This window comes from Pelecanus crispus, chromosome 4 (assembly GCF_030463565.1).
Source record: "Pelecanus crispus isolate bPelCri1 chromosome 4, bPelCri1.pri, whole genome shotgun sequence".
Lineage (NCBI taxonomy): Eukaryota > Metazoa > Chordata > Aves > Pelecaniformes > Pelecanidae > Pelecanus > Pelecanus crispus.
The window spans coordinates 87204625-87229254 of record NC_134646.1 but is presented as its reverse complement, the minus strand read 5'-3'; the positions used below and the strand labels follow the sequence as shown (position 1 = coordinate 87229254).

Genomic DNA, 24630 nt, shown 5'->3' with positions numbered 1-24630 from the left:
CATAGCTCAGGACCCCCAGAGACCCCCCCCTTACTCTGAGCCCCCCAGACCCTCAGGCCCCCATCGCCCAGGCCCCCCCCATTTCTCAGGACCCTCAGAGATGCCTCCCTTCCTCTGAGCCCCCTTCAGACCCCCATCGCCCAGGCCCCCCATTGCTCAGGACCCTCAGAGACCCCCCCTTGCTCTGAGCCCCCCAGACCCCCAGTCCCCCATTGCTCAGGACCCCCAGCCCCTCCCATTGCTCTGAGCCCCCCAGACCCCCAGTCCCCCATTGCTCAGGACCCCAGGCCCCTCCCCATCACTTAGGGCTCCCCCCCATTCCCCCCAGCCCCCCCCATCGCTCAGGGCCCCCCCATTTCCCCCCCGGGGCCTCCCCCTCTCTCGCCCCCCCCGTTGCTAGGCGACGGCGGCGCGCTCCCGGCGTGCCCCGCGGCCCGTTGCCATGGCGGCGGGACGCGGCGGGGCCAGGGGGTGGCGGGGGTCCCGCATGGCGGCCGGCGGGCCGGGGGCCGAGCTGCGGGGCCTCTACCGCTGGCTGGACGCCGTGCCGCTCTCCCGGCCACGCAGGAACATCGCCCGCGACTTCAGCGACGCGGGTGGGACTGGGGGGGGGGCCCGGCAGGGTGGGCCTGGGGGGGCGGCCGGGCCTGGGGATGGGCCTAGGCCGCGGTGTCCGCCGGGCCTTGCGGGCCCGGGGTTGGGGGGGGTGGTCCCGGGGTGCCCGCCGCCCCCAGCCCCTCTCCTCCTCTCCTCCCCCAGTGCTGGCAGCCGAGGTGGTGAAGTTCTTCTTCCCCGCCATGGTGCAGCTGCACAGCTACGTGCCCGCCAGCTCCACGCCACAGAAGCTCGCCAACTGGGGCCATCTCAACAGGTACCGGGGTGGGCAGCCCCCCTGCTCCCGCCCTGTGCTGCCCCGCAGAGTGTCCCTGTTTGTCCCGGCTGGGGACCCGGCCAGCTGGGATGCAGCTAAGGGTGCTGCGGGCGGGGCGGGGGGCTTGCCTCCCTGCCCTCCTGGGTGCTCCTTGTGCCCAGGTGGCCAAGGTGGCCAACGGTATCCTGGCTTGTGTCAGGAATGGTGTGGCCAGCAGGAGCAGGGAGGTGATTGTCCTCCTGTACTCGGCACTGGTGAGGCCGCACCTGGAATCCTGCGTCGTTTTGAGCCCCTCAGTACAAGAAGGACATTGAGGTGCTGGAACGTGTCCAGAGAAGGGCAGTGGAGCTGGGGAAGGGTCTGGAGCACAGGGCTGGTGGGGAGCGGCTGAGGGAGCTGGGGGTGTTCAGCCTGGAGAAGAGGAGGCTGAGGGGAGACCTGATCGCTCTGCAGCTCCTGGCAGGAGGGGGCAGGGAGGGGGGGCCGGGCTCTTCTCCCAAGGAACAAGCGATAGGATGAGAGGAAATGGGCTCAAGCTGCGTCAGGGCAGGTTTAGATTGGATATTGGGAGAAATGTCTTGACAGAAAGGGTGGTCAAGCATTGGAGCAGGCTGCCCAGAGAGGTGGGGGAGTCCCCATCCCTGGAGGGGTTCAACAAACGGGCAGAGGTGGCACTGGGGGACATGGTTTAGTGGGCATGGGGGTGTTGGGTTGACGGTTAGGCTGATGATCTTAGAGATCCTTTCCAACTTTAATCATTCCTAGTTTTACTTTAATTAAAAATAATCCAGCCACCAAGCCAGGAGGCATGGTGTTGCTACTCTCCCCTTAATTGGTTTAGTGGTGGAGTTGGCAGTGTCAGGTTAATGGTTGGACTGGATGATCTTCAAGGTCTTTTCCAACCTAAACGATTCAATGATTCTATGATTCATTTGGCTTCTCTTTCAGGAAAGTGCTGACTAAGCTGAACTTCTCCATCCCAGATGATGTGATCCGGCAGGTCGTGCAGTGCCGGCCGGGCATGGTGGAGCAGGTGCTGCTCCTGCTGCGGCAGAAGATCGAGGAAAAGCAGAAGCAGAGCAAGGTGGTGCCTGGCCCAGGCCGGGTCAGCGGGGTCTGGGGGAAGAGGGGCACCCAGTGTTGCACGTCCTGCTTGTAGGTGCTATGTGCTATGGGCCGGAGGGCGAGGAGGGCGAGTAGCCACCCCACAGAGAGGTCAGAGTAATCAGGGCAGGGCCAGGGGGGCCGGGCTGAGCTCCAGCCGTCCTCATGGACATCGCTTTCATCCCGAGTACCTCTTTCTCCTCATCACGAGGATCCCATCCCTGGAGGTGTTCAAAAAACGGGCAGATGTGGCACTTGGGGACATGGTTTAGTGGGCATGGGGGTGTTGGGTTGATGATTGTTGGGCTGATGGTCTTAGAGATCCTTTCCAACCTTAATGATTCCTAGTTTTTACTTTCATTAAAAATAATCCAGCCACTAAGCCAGGACACATGAAATTGCTACTCTGCCCTTAATTGGTTTAGTGGTGGGCTTGGCAGTGTTAGGTTACTGGTTGGACTGGATGATCTTCAAGGGCTTTTCCAACCTAAACTATTCGATGATTCTATGGTTCTATCCCGCTGCCATCTCCCCGCCTGCAGCTCCGCGGGGACATGCCGTGGGGTGTTCGGAGGCAGGGGAGCCCCTCGCGTGGGCAGAGCCGGGGTGGGAGCACCCCACGGGGAGCAGCAGGGCTGGCCTCGCTCGGCAGCCGCAGATGGCAGCCGTGCGCCGTCGCGGGAAGCACCACGGCCACACTCGCTCCGCAGCCTTGATTTGGCCTGGGCAGCCCGGGAGGAGCCGCTGTGAGCCGGGGAGGAGAGGAGACACCGTCTCCATCGCCTTCCTTCCCCGCCACCCATCACCCGGCCCTCCTTGCTGCGCTCCCCGCTCGTGTGAGGGCCCTGAAGAGGAGCAAGGAGGGTGTCGGGGGTTGCGTGGGGCTTGGCAGAAGGTGCTGAGCGCGCAGCTCCGGGACGGGGCTGGCAGCAGTGGCTGCCTCCTCTCCTGCCCTCAGCAAACCCTGAGCCCACAGCTGTCCCGCTCCTTGCGGTGTGAGAGGAGGGTAACGAACCTGCGGGGCTGGGGCAGGCTGGGCTGTCTCTGGTGCTCAGGTCAGAGCAGGAATTTGCCATGGGAAGGGCTGTGGCCATCAAGCGGGCAGGAATTCAGGCAGATGGATCCCAGCCCTGCCTTCGGGCTGTAACGCCGGCACAGCCGGCACCGCGGCAGCGCTGGGAACCCCCCTGCCCTGAACTGGCCTCTCCCACGGGCCCTGGGGAGCAAACCCCCCACGCTGGTGCTCCCCAAGGCCTCAAGCTCCGGCACCGCTCGGGGAGAAGCGGCACGAGCAGCCGGGCGGGCTGGGGTACCCTGTCCCCCCTTCTCCCGACACCGGGGCCTGGCCAGGCCCCTTCCCTGCCCAGGGGCTGTTTGTGGGCTCACCCACGGGGCAACCCATGGCTCGTGGCCAGGCGTGACGGGTGTTTTCCTGCCTCTCCGTGCAGGAGCCGGGCGTACGGGCAGCGCTGGAAGAGGTCAGCTACCTGGAGACGGGTAGGGCCGGTGCGTGGCACTGTAGGGAAGGAGGGTCCTGTCCTGGCCATGCTATGGGCTCCCGGGGTCCATACCCCAAACCGTGACCTTTCTGGTCCCTTTTATTGGGCATACACAGCCCTGCCTTCTGCTGGGACACCCAAATAACCAGCCTGACCAGCCCTGGATGGGGGGGCAGAGCTGTTTGGGCAGGTCGTGCGCTAACTGCTGTGTTTTGCAGGCTACTCAAAGGTGAGGAGCGATGCCGGAGGAGGCTATGCCCAGGAATCTCCCAGGGCTGCCGGGTAAGGGCTGCTGGTCGTGCCTGCTGGTGATGTGCCCTTCCTGGGGGCTTCTTGAGGGAAGGGGCTCTGGGGGTCCCCGTGGGGGCCAGGGGAGCCTTGTGCTGCAGGGGCAGTGGTGCATGGGGCAGCTTTGGGTCCTGGCACCTTTGGTGTGGGAGAAATGGCTGGATGTTTGCAATCTGGGAGCTGGGCTCCGGCAAAAGTCTGATGGGGAGCGGCTGAGGGAGCTGGGGGTGTTCAGCCTGGAGAAGAGGAGGCTGAGGGGAGACCTGATCGCTCTGCAGCTCCTGAGAGGAGGGGGCAGGGAGGGGGGGCCGGGCTCTTCTCCCAAGGAAGAAGCGATAGGATGAGAGGAAATGGGCTCAAGCTGCGTCAGGGCAGGTTTAGATTGGATATTGGGAGAAATGTCTTGACAGAAAGGGTGGTCAAGCATTGGAACAGGCTGCCCAGAGAGGTGGGGGAGTCCCCATCCCTGGAGGGGTTCAACAAACGGGCAGAGGTGGCACTGGGGGACATGGTTTAGTGGGCATGGGGGTGTTGGGTTGACGGTTAGGCTGGTGATCTTAGAGATCCTTTCCAACCTTAATGATTTCTAGTTTTACTTTAATTAAAAATGATCCAGCCACCAAGCCAGGAGGCATGGTGTTGCTACTCTCCCCTCAACTGGTTTAGTGTCAGGTTAATGGTTGGACTGGGTGATCTTAAAGGGCTTTTCCAACCTAAATGATTCTATGATGATTCTATGAAAATGCAACCAAACGTGCGAGAGATTTTGGGGCCATACGCATACAAGGCAAAGCCGGAGCCCCAGTGTTTGTAGTGCTGTGAAAGCGCTGCCAAGGGATGGTGAGGAGCAGCAACAGCTTTGGGTGCTGGGAGAAATCCCCGGATGTTTGCAATTTCAGAGCTGGGTGTGTGCGTGAGCCCCGTGGCCTGTACAGCGCCGTGGGCTGCGAGCGATGCGGCAGGAGGGCTCAGTTATTGTCCTGGCATTTCCTTTCCTGCTCCAGGGTGACGAAGAGCCGCCACGGCTGCGCCCAGGCCGCCCCGGGGGACGCTGCCGTCCGCCTGCAGCTGGCAGAGAGGGAGCAGGCCCTGCTCCTGGCGCAGGAGACCATCCAGGTGAGCCCACCCTCCCTCACCCAGCCAAACGCTGTCCCCGTGGCGGCACCGAGGCCGGGACAGACTCCCCTTTGCCTCCCAAACCCTCCTTGCTCAGTGTCGTCAACCTCCTGGGCTACTCCTGTCTCTGTACCTGGCTCTGATGACACCCGGTGGGCTTTGCCGTGGTCCAGCTGGCCAATGTCTGGCTTGGGGGTTCCTCTGGCTGCTCCCGGGCAGTGCTGGGCTCCGAAAAGGTCTGGGTCAAACCAGGCTAGAAAGGCAGCGATAGCTCAGTATGGCCCGGAGATGTGGTTCAGTCCCCGCAGCCCTCGTCCCCTTCTGCGGCAGGAGGTGTTTTGCTGACATTTACCCGGTAAAAACCCTGGTAAAGCCTCTGCCTGCAGATCCACGGGCAGACGTGGCACTCTGGGACATGGTTTAGTGGGCATGGGGGTGTTGGGTTGATGGTTGGACTGATGATCTTAGAGGTCCTTTCCAACCTTAGTGATTCCTGGTTTTTACTTTCATTAAAAATAATCCAGCCACTAAGCCAGGACACATGAAATTGCTACTCTGCCCTTAATTGGTTTAGTGGTGGAGTTGGCAGTGTCAGGTTAATGGTTGGACTGGATGATCTTCAAGGTCTTTTCCAACCTTAATGATTCTATGATTCTGTGATTCTATTCTATGATCTCCCCTCGGGGCAAGCAGATTTCTCTTTCAATCCTTCCCTCCTGGCTGTGCCCGCAATCTCTGTGGCGCGCACCCACATCAGTCATGTCAATCTGTGATTCCCAAATGTTCCCCATCCTCATCCTTCCCTCTCTCAGTCTTCCAGCCTGCAGGAATGGGCATCAGAGCTGCACACACCCTCTGCACACAGCTTGCCGTGGCCCCTTGACTGTCCCGGGGCTGTGGACCAGGCTCCAGGCATCCTTTATTCATAGAATCATAGAACCATCGAATCGTTTAGGTTGGAAAAGCCCTTGAAGATCATCCAGTCCAACCATTCACCTGACACTGCCACGTCCACCACTAAACCAATTAAGGGGAGAGTCATAATTTCATATTTCCTGGCTTGGTGGCTGGATTATTTTTTAATGAAAGTAAAGACTAGGAATCACTAAGGTTGGAAAGGATCTCTAAGATCATCAGTCCAACCATCAACCCAACACCCCCATGGCCACTAAACCATGTCCCCAAGTGCCACCTCTGCCCGTTTGTTGAACCCCTCCAGGGCTGCGGACTCCCCTACGTCTCTGGGCAGCCTGGTCCAATGCTTGGAACACCCTGGGCAGTGGGTGATTTTTGAAAGAGAGCGTCATTCGGCACCCAGGCAGGGCAGCAGCTCTGTCTTGCCTAAAACTGGGGCTTTTCTGCTGGAAAACATAGAATCATAGAATCATGGAATTGTTTAGGTTGGAAAAGACCTTGAAGATCATCCAGTCCAACCATTAACCTAACGCTGCCAAGTCCACCACTAAACCAATTAAGGGGAGAATAGCAATTTTGTGTTGGTGGCTGGATTATTTTTAATGAAAGTAAAAACTAGGAATCATTAAGATCAGAAAACATCTAAAATGTACAGTTTTGAAAGAGGGGAAGGAATGCTGCAGAGCATCTTGGATGGGAAGAGTTGTCACCAGGTCCTGGCGGGGAGCTGGGACTCGGGGGCTATGTTTTGGGGGAGTGTTTGCTTGATGCGGGTTGTGGGAGCAGGAATAGGGACCCCAAATCTGGCCCTGGGGCTCACCTGCCTCGGTTTCCCCTGTGGTTAAAGATAGCTGATGCTGCTCAGTGACTCCAGCAGCCGCATCAGCCTAGCTCCGAGTTCCCCGTCCCCTCCCCATGCCCCCCGTCCCCGCGGTGCCGGTCTGGGGTGGGTGGATGTGCCTCCCGCCCCCCGAAATCATGCTGAGGGGGGTGTTGGGGTCTCTGCTCAGATCCTGCAGCTGAAGGTGGGGAGGCTGGAGCAGCTCCTGCACCTCAAGAACGTGCGGATCGACGACCTCAGCCGGCGTCTGCAGGAAGCCCAGTGCCAACAGCGGTGAGCGGACCCTTGCCCGCCTGGCAGCCCCTCGCCCCAGGGCCGCCCCCCGCCGCCTGTCCCACCTCTCCCACCCGTGGGAGCCCCTGCTGAGCTGGAAAAGCCGTCCCAGTGCCTCCCAGTTGCCCCAGTTCCCAGGGCGGTGGACTCTCAAGGACAAAAGCCGGAGGTGGCAAATGCAAACGCAGAAGCAGGGACCCCCTGCCCACCTCTGGGACCCCTCCCCGTGCCCACTGGCGAGCAGTGCGGCAGCGGCATCGCGACGGCGTGGGCTCCGCTCGGCCCTCCGGCCAGCGCCCGCCGACCGCAGCGGTCCCTCCTTCCTCTGCCTTGCGCGTCGGTAATTAAAAAGCCGGATCATCGCTTGGAGACCACCCTGCAAGGCTGAGTCGCTGCGGGGGTCCCGCCTGCCGCGGCCTGGGGATGTTTATCTCCCAGCTGATCCGGTGTCGGAGAGCGGTCGGCAGCGTGGGGATGCCACTCGGCTGGCCGGAGCGGGGAGACGTGCGCTGGCAGAGGTTGGGATTTAATCCTTTACCCAAAGCTGTTTGGTTTTTTTGTTTTAATCTCAGAAAATCCCTGCGTGGGCACACAGACCCACTCCCAGGGTGGTGGGCAGCAGCCCCTGGCTCTCGGCCCGGCACTGCCACGCTGTGGGGTGGGGGTACGGTGGGGAGATGCCTGGGGGTGACTCTGGGCACGTCCTCCGCTCTGTGCTGGGGTCACCTGCGGCTTTTTTAGGATAAAAAACGGTCGGTTTTTTTCCAACACGTGGGTGCACGGTGTGTCCCAGCGGAGGGGCTGAGCCGTGCGCCGTGTCACGCGTGCCGGAGACGAGGACGCAGCTGGGGCTCCGGCAGCTCCCTGGGAACGAAGCCCCGGCGTTTTAAGCATTCCGGCATCTGGAGGCCGCAGCCGAAACCAGGGGGGTCACGGGAAGAGTTGCGGGGGGACAGATTAGCCCCCCGGGGTGTGCCGTGTCCCCTTGTCCCTGCCGGCGCTGCCTGTGACATCCAGCCCTGCCTGCTCGCCGCGCTGCCGGGGCCGAGCGAGCCCTGACCCCGCTCCCGCACCGGGACGGCTCTCGCCTTGCACGAGGGGCTGCGGCCTCCCCCCCACATCATTCCCAGGCGGGCGGACGTGCTTTTTGGAAGGGAACCGTCGGTGTTTTCCCAGCAGGGACGTGTCCCAGCTGCTTTTCCCACCCTCGACGCCCCTGAGAGCTGGCTCCCTCCATCCCTGCCAGTGCTGCGCCGTCCCCTCAGCGAGAGGTGGCCCTGCGCCGTGCTCCGTCCCGCCGGCAAAGGGACGTGCAGGCTCGGAGACGGGGATGGCCGAGCTCCCAGGCTCGCCGGGCGTGATGGGCGCTGGCTGTGCGGAGCCGCGGGGGTTGCGTCCAGGAGATGGGATGGGATGGGATGGGATGGATTGGGATGGGATGGGATGGGATGAGATGTATGGGGATAGGGTGTGATGGGATGGGATGAGATTGGGATAGGGTGGGATGGGATGAGATGGATTGGGATGGGGTGGGATGGGATGGGATGGGATGAGCCAGCCCTGCCCAGCTGCCATGCCAGGGCCCCAGCTCTGTGCCCAGCCACCCTCCAACCTCCCCCACGGCCCGGGAAAACCGGGAATCTCCCGGCAAAGATCCTGGCAGCACCGAGCCGCTGCAGCTGTGCCATGGAGGAGACTGAGCCCCGGGCAGGATCCGGCCCCGCACACCAAGGCATCGCCCCTTCCATGGGCGGCACAGGCATGGCCCCCGCTCCCAGGGGATGGACCTCCCTAAATCCCTTTTGGCTATCACTTTTGCTGTTATTTTTTAAAATACTTTTTATAAATCCAGGGTTTTAAAGCCCTGAAAATGGGCATTTGGTCACCGGGGATTTCCCAGCCGTTTCCCCCACTTTTCCACCTCCGAACGCTGGCGGAGGCTCCGGCCCGGCCCGAGGTGCCGTGGCACCGTCGCAGGTCGCAGATGGGGCACTGAGCAGCAAAAAATTTGGGGGGCCGATGGCTGGTTGCCATGGCCACCGCGTCGGGCGGGGATGGGGGGGGACGGGGGGACCCCGGGCGCTGCGCACCCTACCGCCCACACGTGGCGCCCCACAGCCTTGCGCGCCCGCTCCCTATTGGCTGCCCCGGCCCTTCGCCACGCCCCCTAGCGACAGTCCCGCCCCTTGGAGACGACCCTAGCACCCACCCCTCGGCGGGGCCGCTCGGGAGGCGGCACCGCCGGAGCCGCAGCCAATGGGCGTGGTGGAGAGGCGTGACCGCCGAGAGGGAAAACCAATAGAAACGGCGGAGGGGGTGACAGGGCCAATGGGAGGGAAGGGGGGCGTGTCCCGGTAGTGGGAAGCGGGGAGAGCGGCGGCGGCGTCCGGGGCGCACCGGCCGGGGTGAGTGCGGGGACGGACGGAGGGACGGAGGGAGGGACGGAGGGAGAGAGAGAGAGAGAGGGAGGAAGGAAGGAAGGAAGAGAGAGAGAGAGAGAGAGAGAGAGAGAGGGGGGGGGGGGGGGAGAGAGGCTGGGGAGGGACCCCCTGGGCTTCCCCCTCGCCGGGGCCCTTCTCCCCGCATTGCCCCGTGCCTCCATAACCTCCCCGGTGGGCTCCCCGGTGGGCTCCCCGGTCCCCCGGCGGGCTGGGGCCGGTCGCCGGCCCGTTGCGCAGAGGGGAGCACCGAGGCCAGGGGCTCATCCCCGCCTCCCCTCCTGCAGCACCGGGGGCTGAGCCGGGGCTGGGGGGGGGGGGGTACCCACGCCCACGCGTGACGGGGACCGGGGCCACGCAGGTGATGGCGGAGGCAGATTGGGGACGCGGCTCGGGCGTGCGTCAGCGCCGCCGCCTCCTTACTGCTGCTTGGCACCGGCCTCGGGGTGCCGGGGAGCCCCCAGGAGGGGCTGAGCGCTGGGGGCCTCAGGGTGCCGGGGGGGTCCCTTGGGTGCCCACCGCCCCGGGGCTGCGGCCGGGGCTGGGGGGTCTTGACCCCCCCGAGGGCACGGGGAGCCCCTGGGCCCTGCGTTCGCCCCCGCCGCGGTGCCCACCCTGGTCCCCAAGCCTCCCGCTGCCAGCCCCCCGCTTTGCCCCCTGCTTTGGGGCCACTGGCCCGTGCCCCCCACCCCACCCGTGGAGCCGTGACCGCTCCCGGGGTCTCCTCCTGCCCCGCGCTGCCCACGGACACGTTTCTGCATCCCTGGCACATCTTTCGAGGCATCCCCAAATACTGTTTTTCTTTTTTTTTTTTTTTTTTCCCCCCTCCCAGCTCTTTTCCAGGCTGGATCGTCTCGTTTTCAGGCAGCAGCGGGTGTGGGCGCTGGGGCGAGGGTCTGCTGCCCACCCGGCCTCCGGAGAGGCTCCCCGCCCTTTCAGCTCCACTTTATTATTTTTTTTTTTTTAATCTTATTTTCCCCCAGGGCTGACGCTGTTGATGCTTTTTCCATGAATTTCCCTGTGCTCGGCAGGCTGGGATGCTGACGGGGCAGTTTTGGGCACCTGCCTCCTCCTGCTGCCGGATTCTTCGGGTGCCCGGCGGTGGGACCGGGTGTCCGGCAGCGTTACCAGCCCACGTTTGGGTGCCCGTGGGGCTGGGTGAGCCCCAGGGAGGAGGAGGTTTGAGCCTCAGCTTCCATCAAAGGGGTCTTTGGGGTGTCAGATCCCGAACCCCCGGCCAGGAAGCGTGAGAGCTCCATCACCCCCAGCCCGGCTCCAGTGGTTGCCCTGGCCTTGGTGCAGGGGCAGAGCCCACCCTGGGGCTGGGGGTGCTGGCAGGGCCCCCCCCCATTTTCCTGTGGGTGCTGGGGGAGCGCAGCCGTGGGGAGGCAGCGTCAGCTGGGCCAGAGGGAGCGGCTTTTCCCGTGGGAGCTGCGCTGCCAGGCCTGGGGAAAGGGGTTTGGGGGGGGTCTGGGTTTGGGGTCTCCGCTGTTGCCACCAGCCTGTGAGGCTTCGCCAGCTCGGGGCTGTCATTGCAGGGGGGGAAAATGGGGAAACTGAGGCACGGGACGCTCTCTGCTCGGCGCCGATGGCTGGGAGATGCGATGGTCGTGTCCTGGCCGCTGTGCCGGGGTGCAAATCCTCCCTTTCCCAAGCAGGGGCTGGCTGCGTCCCCCAAAAGCCAGCGGAGCCGGAGCCGGCTGGGTCACACCGCGGGCTCACGGTGGAGCGGGCAGAGGGGCTGCCCATCCTGCCTGCTCCTTCTGCCCTGCCTGCACCCATCGCGCCTCGCACAGGGCTGGGCGCAGGCCCTGGCGCGCTGCCCGCTGCTGCCCAAAGCCGGGCTGCCTGACGCCCCTGAGCTGCAGGCAGGCTCCTCCCCGGCAGGTCTGTGCCGGAGCAGCGCTGGAGTCGCAGCCGTACGGTGCCATCGTGTTCGCGGTGCTCGGTTGACTCCGGCGCCCGGCTGCCTTCTTCGGCTCTGCCTGCTCCTGCCTAACCCTGCCCGTTCCCTCCCCAGCTCCGGCGCTCGGGAGCGGCGGCCCCGGACGATGGCCTCCTGCCCGTGCCTTTGAAGTTTCGCGCAAGGACGATCGCTGCGGGGACGCATGGCTACGGCTAGCAAGGGTGAGTCCCCGGCGTCCCCCTCCTGCCTGCCTGCACCTTGCCCACTCCTAGGCTGCCTAATCTGACCCAGGGCCAGTCTCCAAGTTTGAGACCCCTTCCCGGGGGAGCCCCTCTGCCCGCAGCCCTGCCTGAGGGTCCCTCTGCCCGCAGGCAGGGCTGCCTGGAGCTCCCCACTCCATGCCCGGCGAGCAGCCGAGCAGGTCAGAGGGGTCCGGGGGGGCCGTTGCTGCTGTTTTTCCACGGCAAGTTGCGAGCGAGCACCCACTGAGGGGGCTTGCAGCGGGGTGGGGGCTCCGGTGGGGTGCTGCCGGTGCCGCTCAGCCACAGTCCCTGCTCCGGTGATGGACACAACCCCTGGCACCCCCCGCCCCAGGCAGGGCTGCTGCGGGAGGTGATGGGTGCTGGGTGCTTCCTGGGGTGCTCCTGGTCTTTCCCAGACCCCGGCTGCCTCTCCAAAAGGCTCTGGCAGTGCCGGGCTCGGGAAACCGGGTGCTTTGTCGGTGCCGGGAGCAGACCCCGAAAGGTCGCTGGTGTGAGATGCCCTGCGGCGGCAGTGCCTGGGCTCTCCGCCGCGCCGAGACAAAGACCGAAGAGGCTCTTTGTGCTGCTGCTGGGTGTGATTTCGTCTCCCTTTGTGCACCCGGTCGCGGCTCCGGCCTCCGCAGCTCTTTCCCCGCTGCCAGTGAGTGGGGCCGTGGGATGGCTGCATCCCGGGGGGCTTTCCTCCCGCTGCCGGTGAAGCCGCCTCTGGCTTCCCAGTGGGATGAGGGCCAGGCCAGCGGTCCCTCGGTGGCAATGCCGAAGGACGGGCAGGTTGCCTGCTCCGGGCTGCCTTATTCCAGGCAGGAATTCCCTCCTGGGGGCTGGGGGTCCCTGGGCGGGAGCAGTGTATTTAGGGGGGGGCCCTGAGCCCCCCGTGCTTCCCGCTCCTCTGGGATGCTGGGGCCCAGACACCCTCATTTGGAGAGGACATGGTGACTCTGAAGGTGGCACCGGCTCCCTGGGCTCGCTGTCGCAAGGCAGGCGTCCCTTGCCGTGCCCTGCCGCGGCAGGTGCGGGTCGGACCCCCAAACCCACCCCCTGTGTGCCCAGGGAACATGGCACCGGACCGGCCGCCGGCACGCCGACCCCAGGGGGGCTGGCAGGTCCCGGTGACCCCTCCTGCCGTGACCGTGGTGGGACCTGGGGACTCGAGATAAAACACACTGGCTCGGTGTGATTTTTCTGCCCGGCTCCTGCCTGTACCTCTGCCTGTGCCTCCCCTCGCTGCCGGGTGTGGGCAGGACGCACATTTCGCCCCAATGAGGTTTCTGTGCTGGCTGACTCACGGCAGGTCCTGCGTGGGTGGGTGCCCCTGCCCCACGCGCCCAGGGCTGCCGAGGTGCCACCGTCACCCGTCCGGGCTCTGTGGGGCTGTCCCCTCTTGCCAGGGTGAGGACTGGCCCTGCCGGCCCCTTCTGCGCCGGGACCGGGCACTGCGCTGTGCAGCCTGGCAAGGTCACCGGGGTGCGTGCCGGCTGGTGACCCGCTTCCCGGGACAGCCGCTTCCCGGGACGGCTGCCCGCGGTGCCCAGCGTCCACCCTCGGCAGCTGCCGTCACCTTCCTCTGACCTCCCTGTCTCCAGACCCACCGTGCCGGGGCGCTAGCCAAGCGCTGAGGGGCTAGCCAAGCACCATGGGTGGCCGGTGGCTCAGTGCCCCCCCGCCCAAGACGCTCATCCCTGGGGGCCACCCGGCTCCCCGGGCTCCGGTTGCGCCGCTTCCAAGCGCCATGTGATGAAGACTCATATTTAGGATTTTCCCTCCCGGTCTCCTGCCAGGCATCAGGGCTCAGCTCCTCCGAGCCCGGTGCTTGCGTCAGGTTGCCCGGTGGCAACTGTGGGCCGGGACCTTGCCTGTTGCCACCGCTCCCAGCCGGCGTATGGGATCCACGTGGGTCATGGGGCTCATCCTGCCCTTGAGCACCCATAAGAGCTCTGTGGGGCTGTGCCCCATCACAGGGGGCTGAGGGCTGCCTGCATTTCGGCGGTCCCATCCACATCCCCTTCCCCACCCGCAGCCACGTGCGGCTGCATCGCTCTGCAAGCGGCCGAGTCTCTTGTTTCGCCCCCCCCCCTGCATGTGGGGAAGAGATTTCTGCTGAGCTTTTCCGGCTGAACAATGCCGAGTTATTAAATCTCCGGCGTTTCCAGCCTGCCAAGGCACAAAGAGCCTTTTCTTTAAGGAGGCGGCAATCTGCTCCCGGCTGCTGCCAGATGGATGCGATCGGTGGTCGGAGCAGGGGGTTTCTTGGGGTGTACGGAGGAGGAGAGGCTGTTTTTTCTTGGAAGCTCACAGAAAGCCTATTGCAAAGGTGCAAGTGAAAGGGCCCATGGCGTTTGTGCCTCTGTGCAGGCTCCTGCTGGCCCTGGGGACCTCGGTGTCCCCGGGCAGGTGCTTGTCCTCGCAGGGCTGTTGCATTTTTGGGTTTCCCTGGGGCACCACGGGGTTTGCTCCCCCGACGTGCTGGCTGGCTTTGCAGCCCCGGCGAGCCGTGCCCAGCACCCTGGGATGTGTGGGAGCCCTTCCCCGGGGAAGCTGGCCTTACCCCCCCATCCTTGTCCCCCACCTTGTCCCACCTGTGTCCCCTTCCCGCGTCTCCGCTCCTCTGCCCCAAGAAAATCACGGGAGCGAGGAAATGCTCGGGCATGGCGGCAGGTCCGTACGCTCCGCGCTGCTTGGAGGGTGAGCTTTCTGTGGCCACCGGTGTCCGCGTGCCCCCTCCTCAGCCCAGGGCGTTTCTGAAATGAGAGCGGGGGAAACCGGGGAAGCCCCTCCGTGTCCGACGACGCTCTGGCCTCACTCTGTCCCCGGGGACTTGGGGATGGGGACATGGAGCTGGGGATGGAGGGGATGCTTCCCAGGGGGGCAGGGAGTGACGCCCGGGCTCTGTCCTCTCCTCCCCGCGCAGGCAGCAAGGCGAAGGCGGGGGGCGTGCGCTTCGCCCCCAGCCAGCCCGCCGAGGGGGCCCACGGCCACGTGCGCTTTGACGAGAAGCTCCACGACTCGGCGGTGATGGTGACGCAGGAGAAGGACGGCAGCTTCCTCGTCAAGGTGGGAGCCGGGACCTGGGGGACGAGGTGGGGGGAAACCGGTGCCGCCCTGGCCTGTTCCCGCACCCCACAGCGGGGCTGGGTCCGTCCTGGGGGTTCCGTGGGGCGGGTGGACCCCCCAGTGCTGCTCGTTGTAGCTCCCTGAGCCGTGGGGTTCCTGCTGCCCGCGGCTTCTGCTGCCCACGGCTCTGCCCGCTCCGGGGAGGTTTCCATTGCTGCCCTTCCAGATGTCGCTCTGTCTCCATTACAATTCTCAGATTTGGGGGTGTTTTTGGCCCACTAGCTCCCTGGCATAGCTGGGGGTGCCTGGGAGCACCCTGAGAACCCGGGTCCTTCCCCGTGGGCGGCTGTGACGCTCCTGGGTGTATAAACATGGGTGCTTTGCTGCCAATTCACCCATTTAGCACCCGATTCCTGCGGCTGCACCCAGCCTTTGCCAGCGCCGGGGGCAGGTTCGGGGCCGGCTGCGTTGCTGCTGCCTGTTCTGGGCAGCGTTTGCGGGGCTCTCGGGCCAGACCCGACAGGCTGGGGTGGGACGCAGACCCCCTCTGGAAATCGGGGTCTGGTGGGGTCATGAGCAGCAGAGCCTGGCCCTGGCAGGGTGGGCTGGGGGTCCCGCTGGCCCCGCTGCGCCCTGGGCAGGGGAGGGGGATGTGGCACCGTCTCCTCTGCCCCGTTTTGGTGGGGACGGGGCTGAGGCACGGTGCCGTGGCTTCTCCTCGCTCCCCTCCGGCCATGTGCCTGTGGCCGTGGGAGGGTGTTAGCGTGGGTTCGGGTTTGACGGTGGCTCCCAAACTGTGCTGGGGGCCGGTGATGGCAGTGGGGACAGCAAGCTGTCTTTAATGACACCTTGCCTTTCATCCCTTGCTGTTTAACGTCTTCATCCATGATACAGACAGTGGGATCGAGTGCACCCTCAGCACGTTTGCAGATGACACCGAGCTGAGGGGTGCGCCTGACACACCAGAAGGACGAGTTGGCATCTAAAGGGACCTGGGCAAGCTGGAGAGGTGGGCCTGTGTGAACCTCATGAGGTTCAACAAGGCCAAGGGCAAGGTCCTGCACCTGGGACGGGGCAACCCCCGGTATCAGCACAGGCTGGGGGATGAAGGGATGGAGAGCAGCCCTGCGGAGAAGGACTTGGGGGTGCTGGGGGATGAAAAGCTGGACAGGAGCCGGCAATGTGCGCTGGCAGCCCAGAAAGCCAACCGTGTCCTGGGCTGCATCCCCAGCAGCGTGGCCAGCGGGGCGAGGGAGGGGATTCTGCCCCTCTGCTCCGCTCTGGGCAGACCCCCCCTGCAGCCCTGCGCCCAGCTCGGGGCCCTCAGCACAAGGACACGGAGCTGCTGGAGCGGGGCCAGGGGAGGCCACAGAAATGCCCCGAGGGCCGGAGCCCCTCTGCTGCGGGGCCAGGCTGGGGGGGCTGGGGGTGCTCAGCCTGGAGAGGAGGGGGCTGCGGGGAGGCCTGAGTGCGGCCTGGCAGTGCTGAGAGGGGCTGCAGGAAGGGGGGGGGGGCAAGCTTTAGCAAGGCCTGTTGTGACAGGACAAGGAATAATGGATTTAAACTAAAGAAGAATAGATTTAGACTGGATGTAAGGAAGAAATTTTTGACACTGAGGGTGGTGAGGCAGTGGCACAGGTTGCCCAGAGAGGCGGTGGAGGCCCCATCCCTGGAACCATCCCAGGCCAGGCTGGACGGGGCTCTGAGCACCCTGCTCTGGTGCCGCGGGTTTTTCGTGGCAGCGGGGTCTGGGGGCGAGATGGGCACCGTGGCTCGGAGGTGCTGGTCACCGGTCCTCTGCACCGAGCAGCTTTATTGTGGCCGCTTCACCCGGCACGAAGCCGGCCCCTCCATCCCGGCCTCTCCTTTGGAGACCCTTTTCCCCCCAAGAAATAAACCTCTCGGAGAGCATCGGGGTTGCTCCGGCGTTGCGTACAGCGCAGCGATCCAAAAACACCTTTCAGCTCTGAGTCAGTTATTCATACCGGGCGGATGATGGGTTATCGCCCTAAAAACGGCAGTTTGAATTGCTAAGCAATTGCCGATCTGTGGGCGGTTGTTATTATTTTTCCTACCCGTGCCGTGCAGCGTGCCGCGGGCGCCCCGGCGCTGCACGTGCCTCTCCGGGGAAGGGGGGCAGCTGCCTGCTGCCCCCGGTGCTGCCAGCCCTGACGGCAGCGCGGGACCGGCCCGGTGCTGGCAGCCACTGGTGCCGCGTTCAACCACGCAGCTCTTCCGTCTGGACAGGTTTGGGGCACGCGCCGCACCCCACCGTGCTCATCAGAGGCAGGAGGAGACCCTCACCCTCTCCCCTACAGCGAAAAGGCTCTTTAGGGCTGATCCCCAAATGTCTTTCCGCTTTAGGGACGATTACCAAATGTTTTTCCACGGCCTTAAAATCCCCAAAGCCGCACATCATTGTTTCGGTGTTGCAGCGATGCCTCGGAGCTGCTCGCCAACCGGAACGTGCAAGCGTATGGCATGCGTTTTATATCTGTGCGTGTATAGGTAGATACGTATGCGTGCGTGTGTGATATATAGAACCATCAAATCGTTGAGGTTGGAAAAACCCTTGAAGATCATCCAGTCCAACCATTAACCTGACACTTCCAAGTCCACCACTAAACCAATTAAGGGCAGAGTCATAATTAACTTCATGTTTCCTGGCTTGGTGGCTGGATTATTTTTTAATGAAAGTAAAAACTAGGAATCATTAAGGTTGGAAAGGATCTCTAAGATCATCAACCCAACACTCCCAAGCTCACTAAACCATGTCCCAAAGTGCCACCTCTGCCTGTTTTTTTGAAAAAAAACATGGCATTTTTATTATTTTAACATAACCTGGGAGGTGTAAAGGCTGCGAGAGGGGGGTGTTTGCACGGGGAAGGACCTGAGCATCTCCCCGGGTCCAAGTGACTCAGCTGGGCCAGAGCGAATTTCGGTTCCCCTGTCGAGCTCCTGGTTGCTGCCATAGCAGGACCGGCCCTGCCGCACGTCTATACGTACGTATTTACGTGGCTCGGGGCAGGCCGCCCGTGTGTGTGTGGAAGGCGGAGGGCTGGCCCGCCGGCGGCGGCGGGGTCTGCGGCATTCGGGGAGCGGTGGGTACCCCGCGTCCCCGGGAGGGGATCGCCCTCTCGGCCGGGCTGGATCCCAGCTGCGCTCTGGGCTCTGCCGCAGTGAAGATTTGCAGGCGCGTCTGGAGCTTTGCAGCAGGCAGGGAACCCACCGTTCCCTTCCCAAAATGGCTTTTTCTGAGCGCGATGGAGACGGACTCTGCTCTGGAGCTGGCCGGCTCCGAAGGGGTTCTGGTTTTCATCGTGGCAGCGGATAAATGAGATTTGAAGGCGCGCTCTTGGAAATGTCTTGGCTTTTAGAGACCAGAAACAGCAGCCGAACGCGTTCGGCTTACGCTGGGAAAATTGGTCTCTGCTCCTGTGACACCAAAGGTGGCTGTTCCCAGGGCTTTGCCCGGAACTGGTTATTTTTTTGCTGCTTGCTTTGTGCAGCCAAAATAGACGGATATGTTACGTTTTCGCAATTATTTAGGAAACAGCCCCCCCACGGCTGCTGCTCCCCATCTTCCCGTGGACTTTCGGGTGCCCGGTGCCTGGTGGGTCCCCGTCCCCATGGAGGGGGACGGGATGGGATGGGACAACGGCAGCACGGGGCCACCTCCCGCCGTGGCTCGGCGCCCGCCCGAGGCGTGGTGTGACCCCCGCCGTGTCCCCCCCTCCCCTTGCAGGTGGGATTCCTGAAGATCCTCCACAAGTACGAGATCACCTTCCTCCTGCCCGCGGTGCAGAGGCTGGGGAAGGACGTCTGTGCCGTTCCCATCCCAAACCTCAACCTCCGAGTCATCAGCGTCACCTCCCTGCCGGAAGGTAAGGTCCCCTCTTTGTCCCCTCTTCTTTGTCCCTGTGGCAGCCGCGGTGCCTGGTCCCAGATCCTGCCCTTGCTTCGTCGTAGCCGGCGAGGGGTGGGCAGCAAGGGGGGCACTGCCCGGGCCGGGGAGGGGGCTGCCAGACCCAGGCGTACCCCCAAATGCCCGTGGCGGTGGCAGGGGTGTCTGGCTCATGCCGGAGCCCCGTGGGGAGCACGAACCAAGGGCTCCCGTGGGGTGGGAGGCAGCCGGCAGCCCCTTGGTCCTGGGTGCGCCCGCGGCCGTCGGGGTTGAGCCCTTGCCCAGGCGTGGGGGATGATTCCTCTCGCGTGGGGAGCCTGGAGCCCCGCAGGGACGGCTTTTATAGCTGGGGTGTTTCCTGTCTCGTGGGGCCTTGGTGGATGAGCGTCATCGAATCGTTTGGGTTGGAAAAGACCTTGAAGATCATCCAGTCCAACCATTAACCTAACACTGCCAAGTCCACCACTAAAGCCATTAAGGGCAGAGTCATAATTAATTCTATGTGTCTTGGCTTGTTTGGCTGGATTTTTTTTTTTAATGAAAGCAAAAGTAGGAGTCATTAAGGTTGGAAAGGAGCTCTAAGATCATCAGTCCAACCATCAACCCAACACCCCCATGCCCACTAAACCATGTCCCAAAGAGCTGCGTCTGCCCGTTACAAAATCATTGAATCATTTAGGTTGGAAAAGCCCTTTAAGATCACCTAGTCCAACCATTAACCTGACACTGCCAACTCCACCACTAAACCAATTAAGGGGAGAGCAGCAATTTCGTGTTTCCTGGCTTGGTGGCTGGATTATTTTTAATGAAAGTAAAACTAGGAATCATTAAGGTTGGAAAGGATCTCTAAGATCATCAGCCCAACCATCAACCCAACACCCCCATGGCCACTAAACCATGTCCCCCAGTGCCACCTCTGCCCATTTTTTGAACCCCTCCAGGGATGGGGACTCCCCCACGTCTCTGGGCAGCCTGGTCCAATGCTTGACTATCCTTTCCGTGAAGAAATTTCTCCTAATATCCAACCTAAACCTCCCCTGACGTCCTTTCCAAACCCCAATCCTCCCCCTGAGCGGGGTGGCAGGCCGACGCGCTGGTCCCTGACCCGTGGGGCTCTGGGGACGAGTCGTGCCGCAGCCGCCAGCGATGGGTGCGGCGTTTGGCCCTGGCACTGCCCGAGGGTGGCCGGATTGGGCCGCATCCCGGTGCCCATCCCCGCAGCGCTGCTTTGGAGAGCTTTCCCCCACGGAGAAGGAATCCGCCTTTCCACCCCACCTGCCGGGAGACGCCCGACCCGCGGGCTCGGCGAGCGGCTTTTGTGGCATTTTAATCCAGGAACCTGCTGAACGGAGTCCAGGCGTGCTGGTATTTTTAGCACTTGCGCTGTCTGCTCTTTGCCTGCGCCCAGGGTCTGCCTAAAGAAGAGGCTGGAGCCGAGGCGGCATCACCTCTCCGTCTGCCTCCAGGCTTCTTGCTAATTCTCTTGTCGTAGAGGGAAGGAAGATCACGTCCTGCGGCGTAAGCGCTCGCCGTGGGTCTGCGCGGAGGCGCTGGCTGGGCTTTGCTTTGGGCCGTGTCTGCGGCGGCTCGGCCCCATCCGAGCCCGTGTTGGGGGCCCGGGCACGTGGCAGCCCCCCGGGATCGTGGCGGCGGGGCTGGGGGTCCCGCTGGCTGCTCTGCCCCCTCCTTCCCCCCCATCCTTCCCCGGCGCCTTCCCGGCTCCCCCAGCCCTCGGTCCTGCCCTGTCCATCCCATCCCCGCCGGCAGCGCCGCTTTGGCCGCAGCCCGCACCCGGCCCCGTGGCTGTTGCTCCGTCCCCTGCAAATCCGCATCTCCCCAAAACGCATCACCTGCAACGGGGAGGTTAAATGCTCTTCTATCCCAAATGTGCATCCATCCTTGGGGGTTCAGATCAGTCTGGGAGGCAAAGCGCGGCCGTAGCTTTGCCGAGCGGAGCCTGCAGGCTGGTGGGGATGGGGACAAGGACGGGGATGGGGTTTGCTCCGAGAGGCACCGCGCTCGTGCACCAGCCCGGCTCTGCTCTGGGGTCACTTTGCCGTGGGAGCCGGGCCGTGCACGGTGGCCCTGGCGCGGCGGCTGCGACAGCCGAGCGTCACCCTGGGCTTGGTGGCAGCCGTCTTGGGGACGCAGGATCCTCTCCGAGGACAAAAAGCACCTTGGGGCACCTTGGCCGGGGCCGTGCCAGCAGCTCTGGTTGACAAGCAGCCGGCGGATGCTCTTTTCCCGCATCCCTGGCCCCTCCAGCTCCTTGGGGCTTGCAGCTCACCGCCTCTCCCCGTGCCATCTCCCGGCAGCCGAGGGTGCGGGAGCGGGGCTGCGGCTGGCGGGGACGGGCTGCGGCTCGGAGCTGCTGGCCCCGGCCCAGCAAAGCACTTAAGCTTTCTTGGCTTGAAGCTTCCCACCTCAGGCTGGCAACGCCGGGCCTGGGCTCGGGGCCAGGGCTCCCCAAGCTTTGGGAAAATTTGCTTTTCGGGGACCCTGAGCAGCTTCGGTGGGACCCAGGAGGAATTCGGTGCCTCGCAGTGGTTCAGCGGCATCTGTCCCCGGGGTCCTGGTGACGGCTGGGGCTCCCCTCGAGGCTCTGCTTCCCGCATCCTCGGCTGCGGGCAGGGCACGGGGTTTGCCAGCTTTGCCCAGCCACGGGCCAAATCCTGCGCTGCCGGCGGTCCTGGGGCCACCCAGCCCGGGCAGAGCGCCGTGCCTGGCTCCCGGCCACGGTGCCGGCGAGCGGGGCCGTGATCTGACGGTGCCCTGGCACAGACGCACGGACAAAGCGGCCCCGGGGTGAGCGTGGGCTGGAGATGAGGGGGCTCCCGGCACTCGGAGGTTTTGCCACCGCCTCTCCCTGCTGCCTCCGGGTACAACGTGGCACGGGGAGATGCGTCGTGCCCGGTGCTGGGGTTCCTCTCCTCCGTCCCACCGCGCTCCCCATGTGTGGCCGGTGTTTCCGAGCCCCGGGGCTGAGCCTTGCGGAGCTGACAGCCGCGTGTGCTCTGGAGCCAGTGCCTGGATGATGCTCAGTGCATTTTTTTTTTTTTTTTTTTTTTTGTGCTGTTGCAGCATGCCCCTGTGCCGGCCATGTTGGGGTGCCTCCCCGTGAGCCCGGCCACGTGCTCACAGCAAGCTCGTGCCCCCCCTCCCCATGTTTGACTAATGCCTGTGGTTTAATTTTCTGCCTCCTCTTTATTTTTTTATATTATGCTTTTTTTCTTTTTTTTTTCCTCCGGATCAAAAGCAACCACCTCCTTTCGCCCTGCCAGCTCTTGTCCCTGCGCTGGGGGCTCCGAGGGGTTTTTTTTCAATATTCTCTCTGCTCTGCAAGGAGGAAGACACGGCAATTTTGGCACGGGTGTTCCCGGCCGGGGGGAGGTGACGGTGTTTGCCTGGCCAGGGCGCTGCAGGCAGGGTGCGGGCAGCACGGTTTGTCCTGTCCACGGACCCCGGCGTGCTGAGGCCGTGCGTGAGGCTGGGGGGTTGGGGTTTGGGCTGGGTAGGAGGTGGGGACCCCCCCGGCTGTGACCGGGGGGGTGTTGGTGCCCTTCTCTGCTGCTCCCTCCCTGTGGGGCTGTGCAAAGCCCCTGTGGCCGGGTGATGGGGACACGCGGGTTTTGGAGGTTGTGGGATGCTCGGCACCGGCACAGCAGGGAAGAGCAGCATCCCGCAGCCCCCGACACCTCGCCCGCATCTCTGCGGAGCTTCATCCGCTTCGCCACGGCTCAGCGTCCTTGGCTCTGCCTCCTGGGTGGGGAAACTGAGGCACAGGGTGGGAAGGGAGCCCAGCAAAACCTGCAGTCTGTTGCTTAGCGCCTTGGTGCTGGGGACAGGACTAAATCAGCTGTGGCCCAGGCTCGGCTGCCTCTGGGGGCCTGCGGTGAGGAGGGGCTGCCAGGATGGGTTAGGAAGGGTGCAGGCAGGGTTAGGAAAGGTGCAGGCAGGGTTAGGAAAGGTGCAGGCAGGGTAGGAAGGGTGCAGGCAGGGTAGGAAAGGTGCAGGCAGGGTAGGAAGGGTACAGGCAGGGTAGGAAAGGTGCAGTCAAGGTTAGGAAGGGTGCAGGCAGGGTAGGAAGGGTGCAGGCAGGGTTAGGAAAGGTGCAGGCAGGGCAGGAAGGGTGCAGGCAGGGCAGGAAGGGTGCAGGCAGGGCAGGAAAGGTGCAGGCAGGGTAGGAAGGGTGCAGGCAGCCCCCGCAGCCGGAGCCCAGCTCCCAGGCTGTCTCTGTCCCCAGGCTGCAGCGTGAAGTGCGAGTACACGGCGCACAAGGAGGGGGTCCTGCGGGAGGAGATGGTCCTGGCCAGCGAGGCCGGCGAAGGCGCCTGCGTCAAGGTCGTGGTCCAAGCCCGCGTCATGGGTAAGGCTGCGCTGGCGGCAGCGGCGTCGGGGGGGCCTCGTGCGGTTCCTTGGGTTTCGGAGCAGCGATTCCTCCCCAGCACAGCCGGTAACAGACAGCGCTCGCAAGGCCTGGCTGCAGATCTGCTGCTGTCTGGGGAGCTGGGGCTGCCGGCGTGCGTGGCTGAGCCCCACGCGGACCCCGCTCCGTCCTCCCTGCGTCCCCCAGGCCCTGCTCCATCCTCCCCCAGACCCCGCTGCATCCTCCCCGTGTCCCCCAGACCCCGCTTCATCCTCCCCGTGTCCCCCAGACCCCGCTTCATCCTCCCCATGTCCCCCAGACCCCGCTCCATCCTCCCCGCATCCTCCAGACCCCGCTCCGTCCTCCCTGCGTCCTCCAGACCCTGCTTCATCCTCCCTGCATCTCTCAGACCCCGCTCCGTCCTCCCCACGTCCCCCAGACCCCGCTCCATCCTCCCCACGTCCCCCAGACCCCGCTCCATCCTCCCCACGTCCCCCAGACCCCGCTCTGTCCTCCCTGCATCCCTCAGACCCCGCTCCATCCTCCCCGCATCCCCCAGACCCTGCTCCGTCGTCCCCCAGACCCCGCTCCGTCCTCCCCCAGACCCCGCTCCATCCTCCCCACGTCCCCCAGCCCCTGCTCCGTCCCCCAGACCCCGCTCCATCCTCCCCACATCCCCCAGCCCCTGCTCCGTCCCCCAGACCCCGCTCCATCCTCCCCACGTCCCCCAGACCCCGCTCCATCCTCCCCACGTCCCCCAGACCCCGCTCCATCCTCCCCACGTCCCCCAGCCCCTGCTCCGTCCCGCAGACCCCGCTCCTTCCTCCCAGCCCGTCTCCCTCCTCCAGCTCTCCCAGTTCAGCCGCTGCAGATGTTCTCCACCTGGTGGACATTTCTGTGAAATTGTCTAAACCGGATGACTTTCACCCCAAAACTCCCCAGCCCCGGGGGATGAAGCTGCGGGGCCTCCCCGGTGCCGGGGTGCATGGAGCGGGGCTGCCCTGGCCCCCTCCTCACCCCAAACCCAGCCCCGGGGGCCTGGCCAAGCCCACGGGTCCCCCCCCTCCTCCAGCCACGGCTGCTGTTAGGCACCACAGCAGTCTTGAATTTCAATTTTTATTTTTTTTTTTCTTCCCCTCCCGCACCTTGCTGCCTAATTTGGGTTTGTTAATCAGAGCAGCGGTTCGCAGCTCAGCTTCATGCGACGCGGCCCCTGCTTTCCCCGGCATCTTCCACGTAACCGCTCCCAGGGTCCCTGTGCCTGCTGGGGGGGTCGCTCCCCGGCATCCCCACCCCTGTCGCCGGCACCCCACGCACTGCAGCACCCGAGCCTTGGCACGCTGGGGGCTGAGCACCCTCCCTGCGCAGCACCTCGAGGGCAGCGGTGGCCTGGGGACAGGGTGCAGCGTCCCTGCGTCTCCCACCTGCCTGGGTGCCTGCACCCCTCGTTTGGGGACCACAGGAGGGGGGGACAAGCACTTGTGGGCCTGAAACCCCCTGAAAGGGCTCTCAAAAAGCTGAAGGAAGCCCCCTCCCCGGGCCAGCGTGAGGCCGTACAAGGCTGCACCCCAAATCTGTCCCCGTCCCCACTGTCCCCTCCTGTCCCGCAGACCGGCACCATGGCACGCCGATGCTCCTGGATGGGGTGCGCTGCATCGGCGCCGAGTTGGAGTACGACTCGGAGCAGAGCGACTGGCACGGCTTCGACTAGCCCCCGCCGCGCCCCGCCGCTTTCTGCAAGGACGAAGCTTAAATTTTTAAAAAAACAAAAAAAAAAAGAGGAAACCAACCCAAA

At 64.0% G+C, this 24630-nt stretch overlaps 2 protein-coding genes across 2 annotated transcripts; both read left to right on the top strand.

Moving 5' to 3' along the window:
• The first annotated feature begins 487 nt into the window (after nucleotides 1-487).
• SPEF1 (sperm flagellar 1) lies at nucleotides 488-6911 on the top strand. The gene is made up of 8 exons (XM_075709886.1): nucleotides 488-596; nucleotides 760-871; nucleotides 1820-1955; nucleotides 2106-2120; nucleotides 3424-3472; nucleotides 3693-3751; nucleotides 4798-4878; nucleotides 6804-6911. Exons 1-8 carry the CDS (start codon nucleotides 488-490, stop codon nucleotides 6909-6911), a joined length of 669 nt encoding a protein of 222 aa, XP_075566001.1.
• A 4542-nt stretch (nucleotides 6912-11453) lies between these two features.
• Nucleotides 11454-24546, top strand: ADISSP (adipose secreted signaling protein). Its single transcript, XM_075709629.1, has 5 exons — nucleotides 11454-11472; nucleotides 14423-14565; nucleotides 18311-18449; nucleotides 22713-22835; nucleotides 24446-24546. Exons 1-5 carry the CDS (start codon nucleotides 11454-11456, stop codon nucleotides 24544-24546), a joined length of 525 nt encoding a protein of 174 aa, XP_075565744.1.
• Nucleotides 24547-24630: the final 84 nt, after the last annotated feature.

Coding starts and splice junctions, on each gene's coding strand:
- SPEF1 (XM_075709886.1), top strand. CDS start 488: ATGGCGGCCGGCGGGCCGGGGGCCGAGCTGCGGGGCCTCTACCGCTGG. Junction 872..1,819: donor AACTGGGGCCATCTCAACAG/GTACCGGGGTGG, acceptor CTTCTCTTTCAG/GAAAGTGCTGACTAAGCTGA. Junction 4,879..6,803: donor TGGCGCAGGAGACCATCCAG/GTGAGCCCACCC, acceptor GTCTCTGCTCAG/ATCCTGCAGCTGAAGGTGGG.
- ADISSP (XM_075709629.1), top strand. Junction 18,450..22,712: donor CGTCACCTCCCTGCCGGAAG/GTAAGGTCCCCT, acceptor CTCTGTCCCCAG/GCTGCAGCGTGAAGTGCGAG. Junction 22,836..24,445: donor GGTCCAAGCCCGCGTCATGG/GTAAGGCTGCGC, acceptor CCTGTCCCGCAG/ACCGGCACCATGGCACGCCG.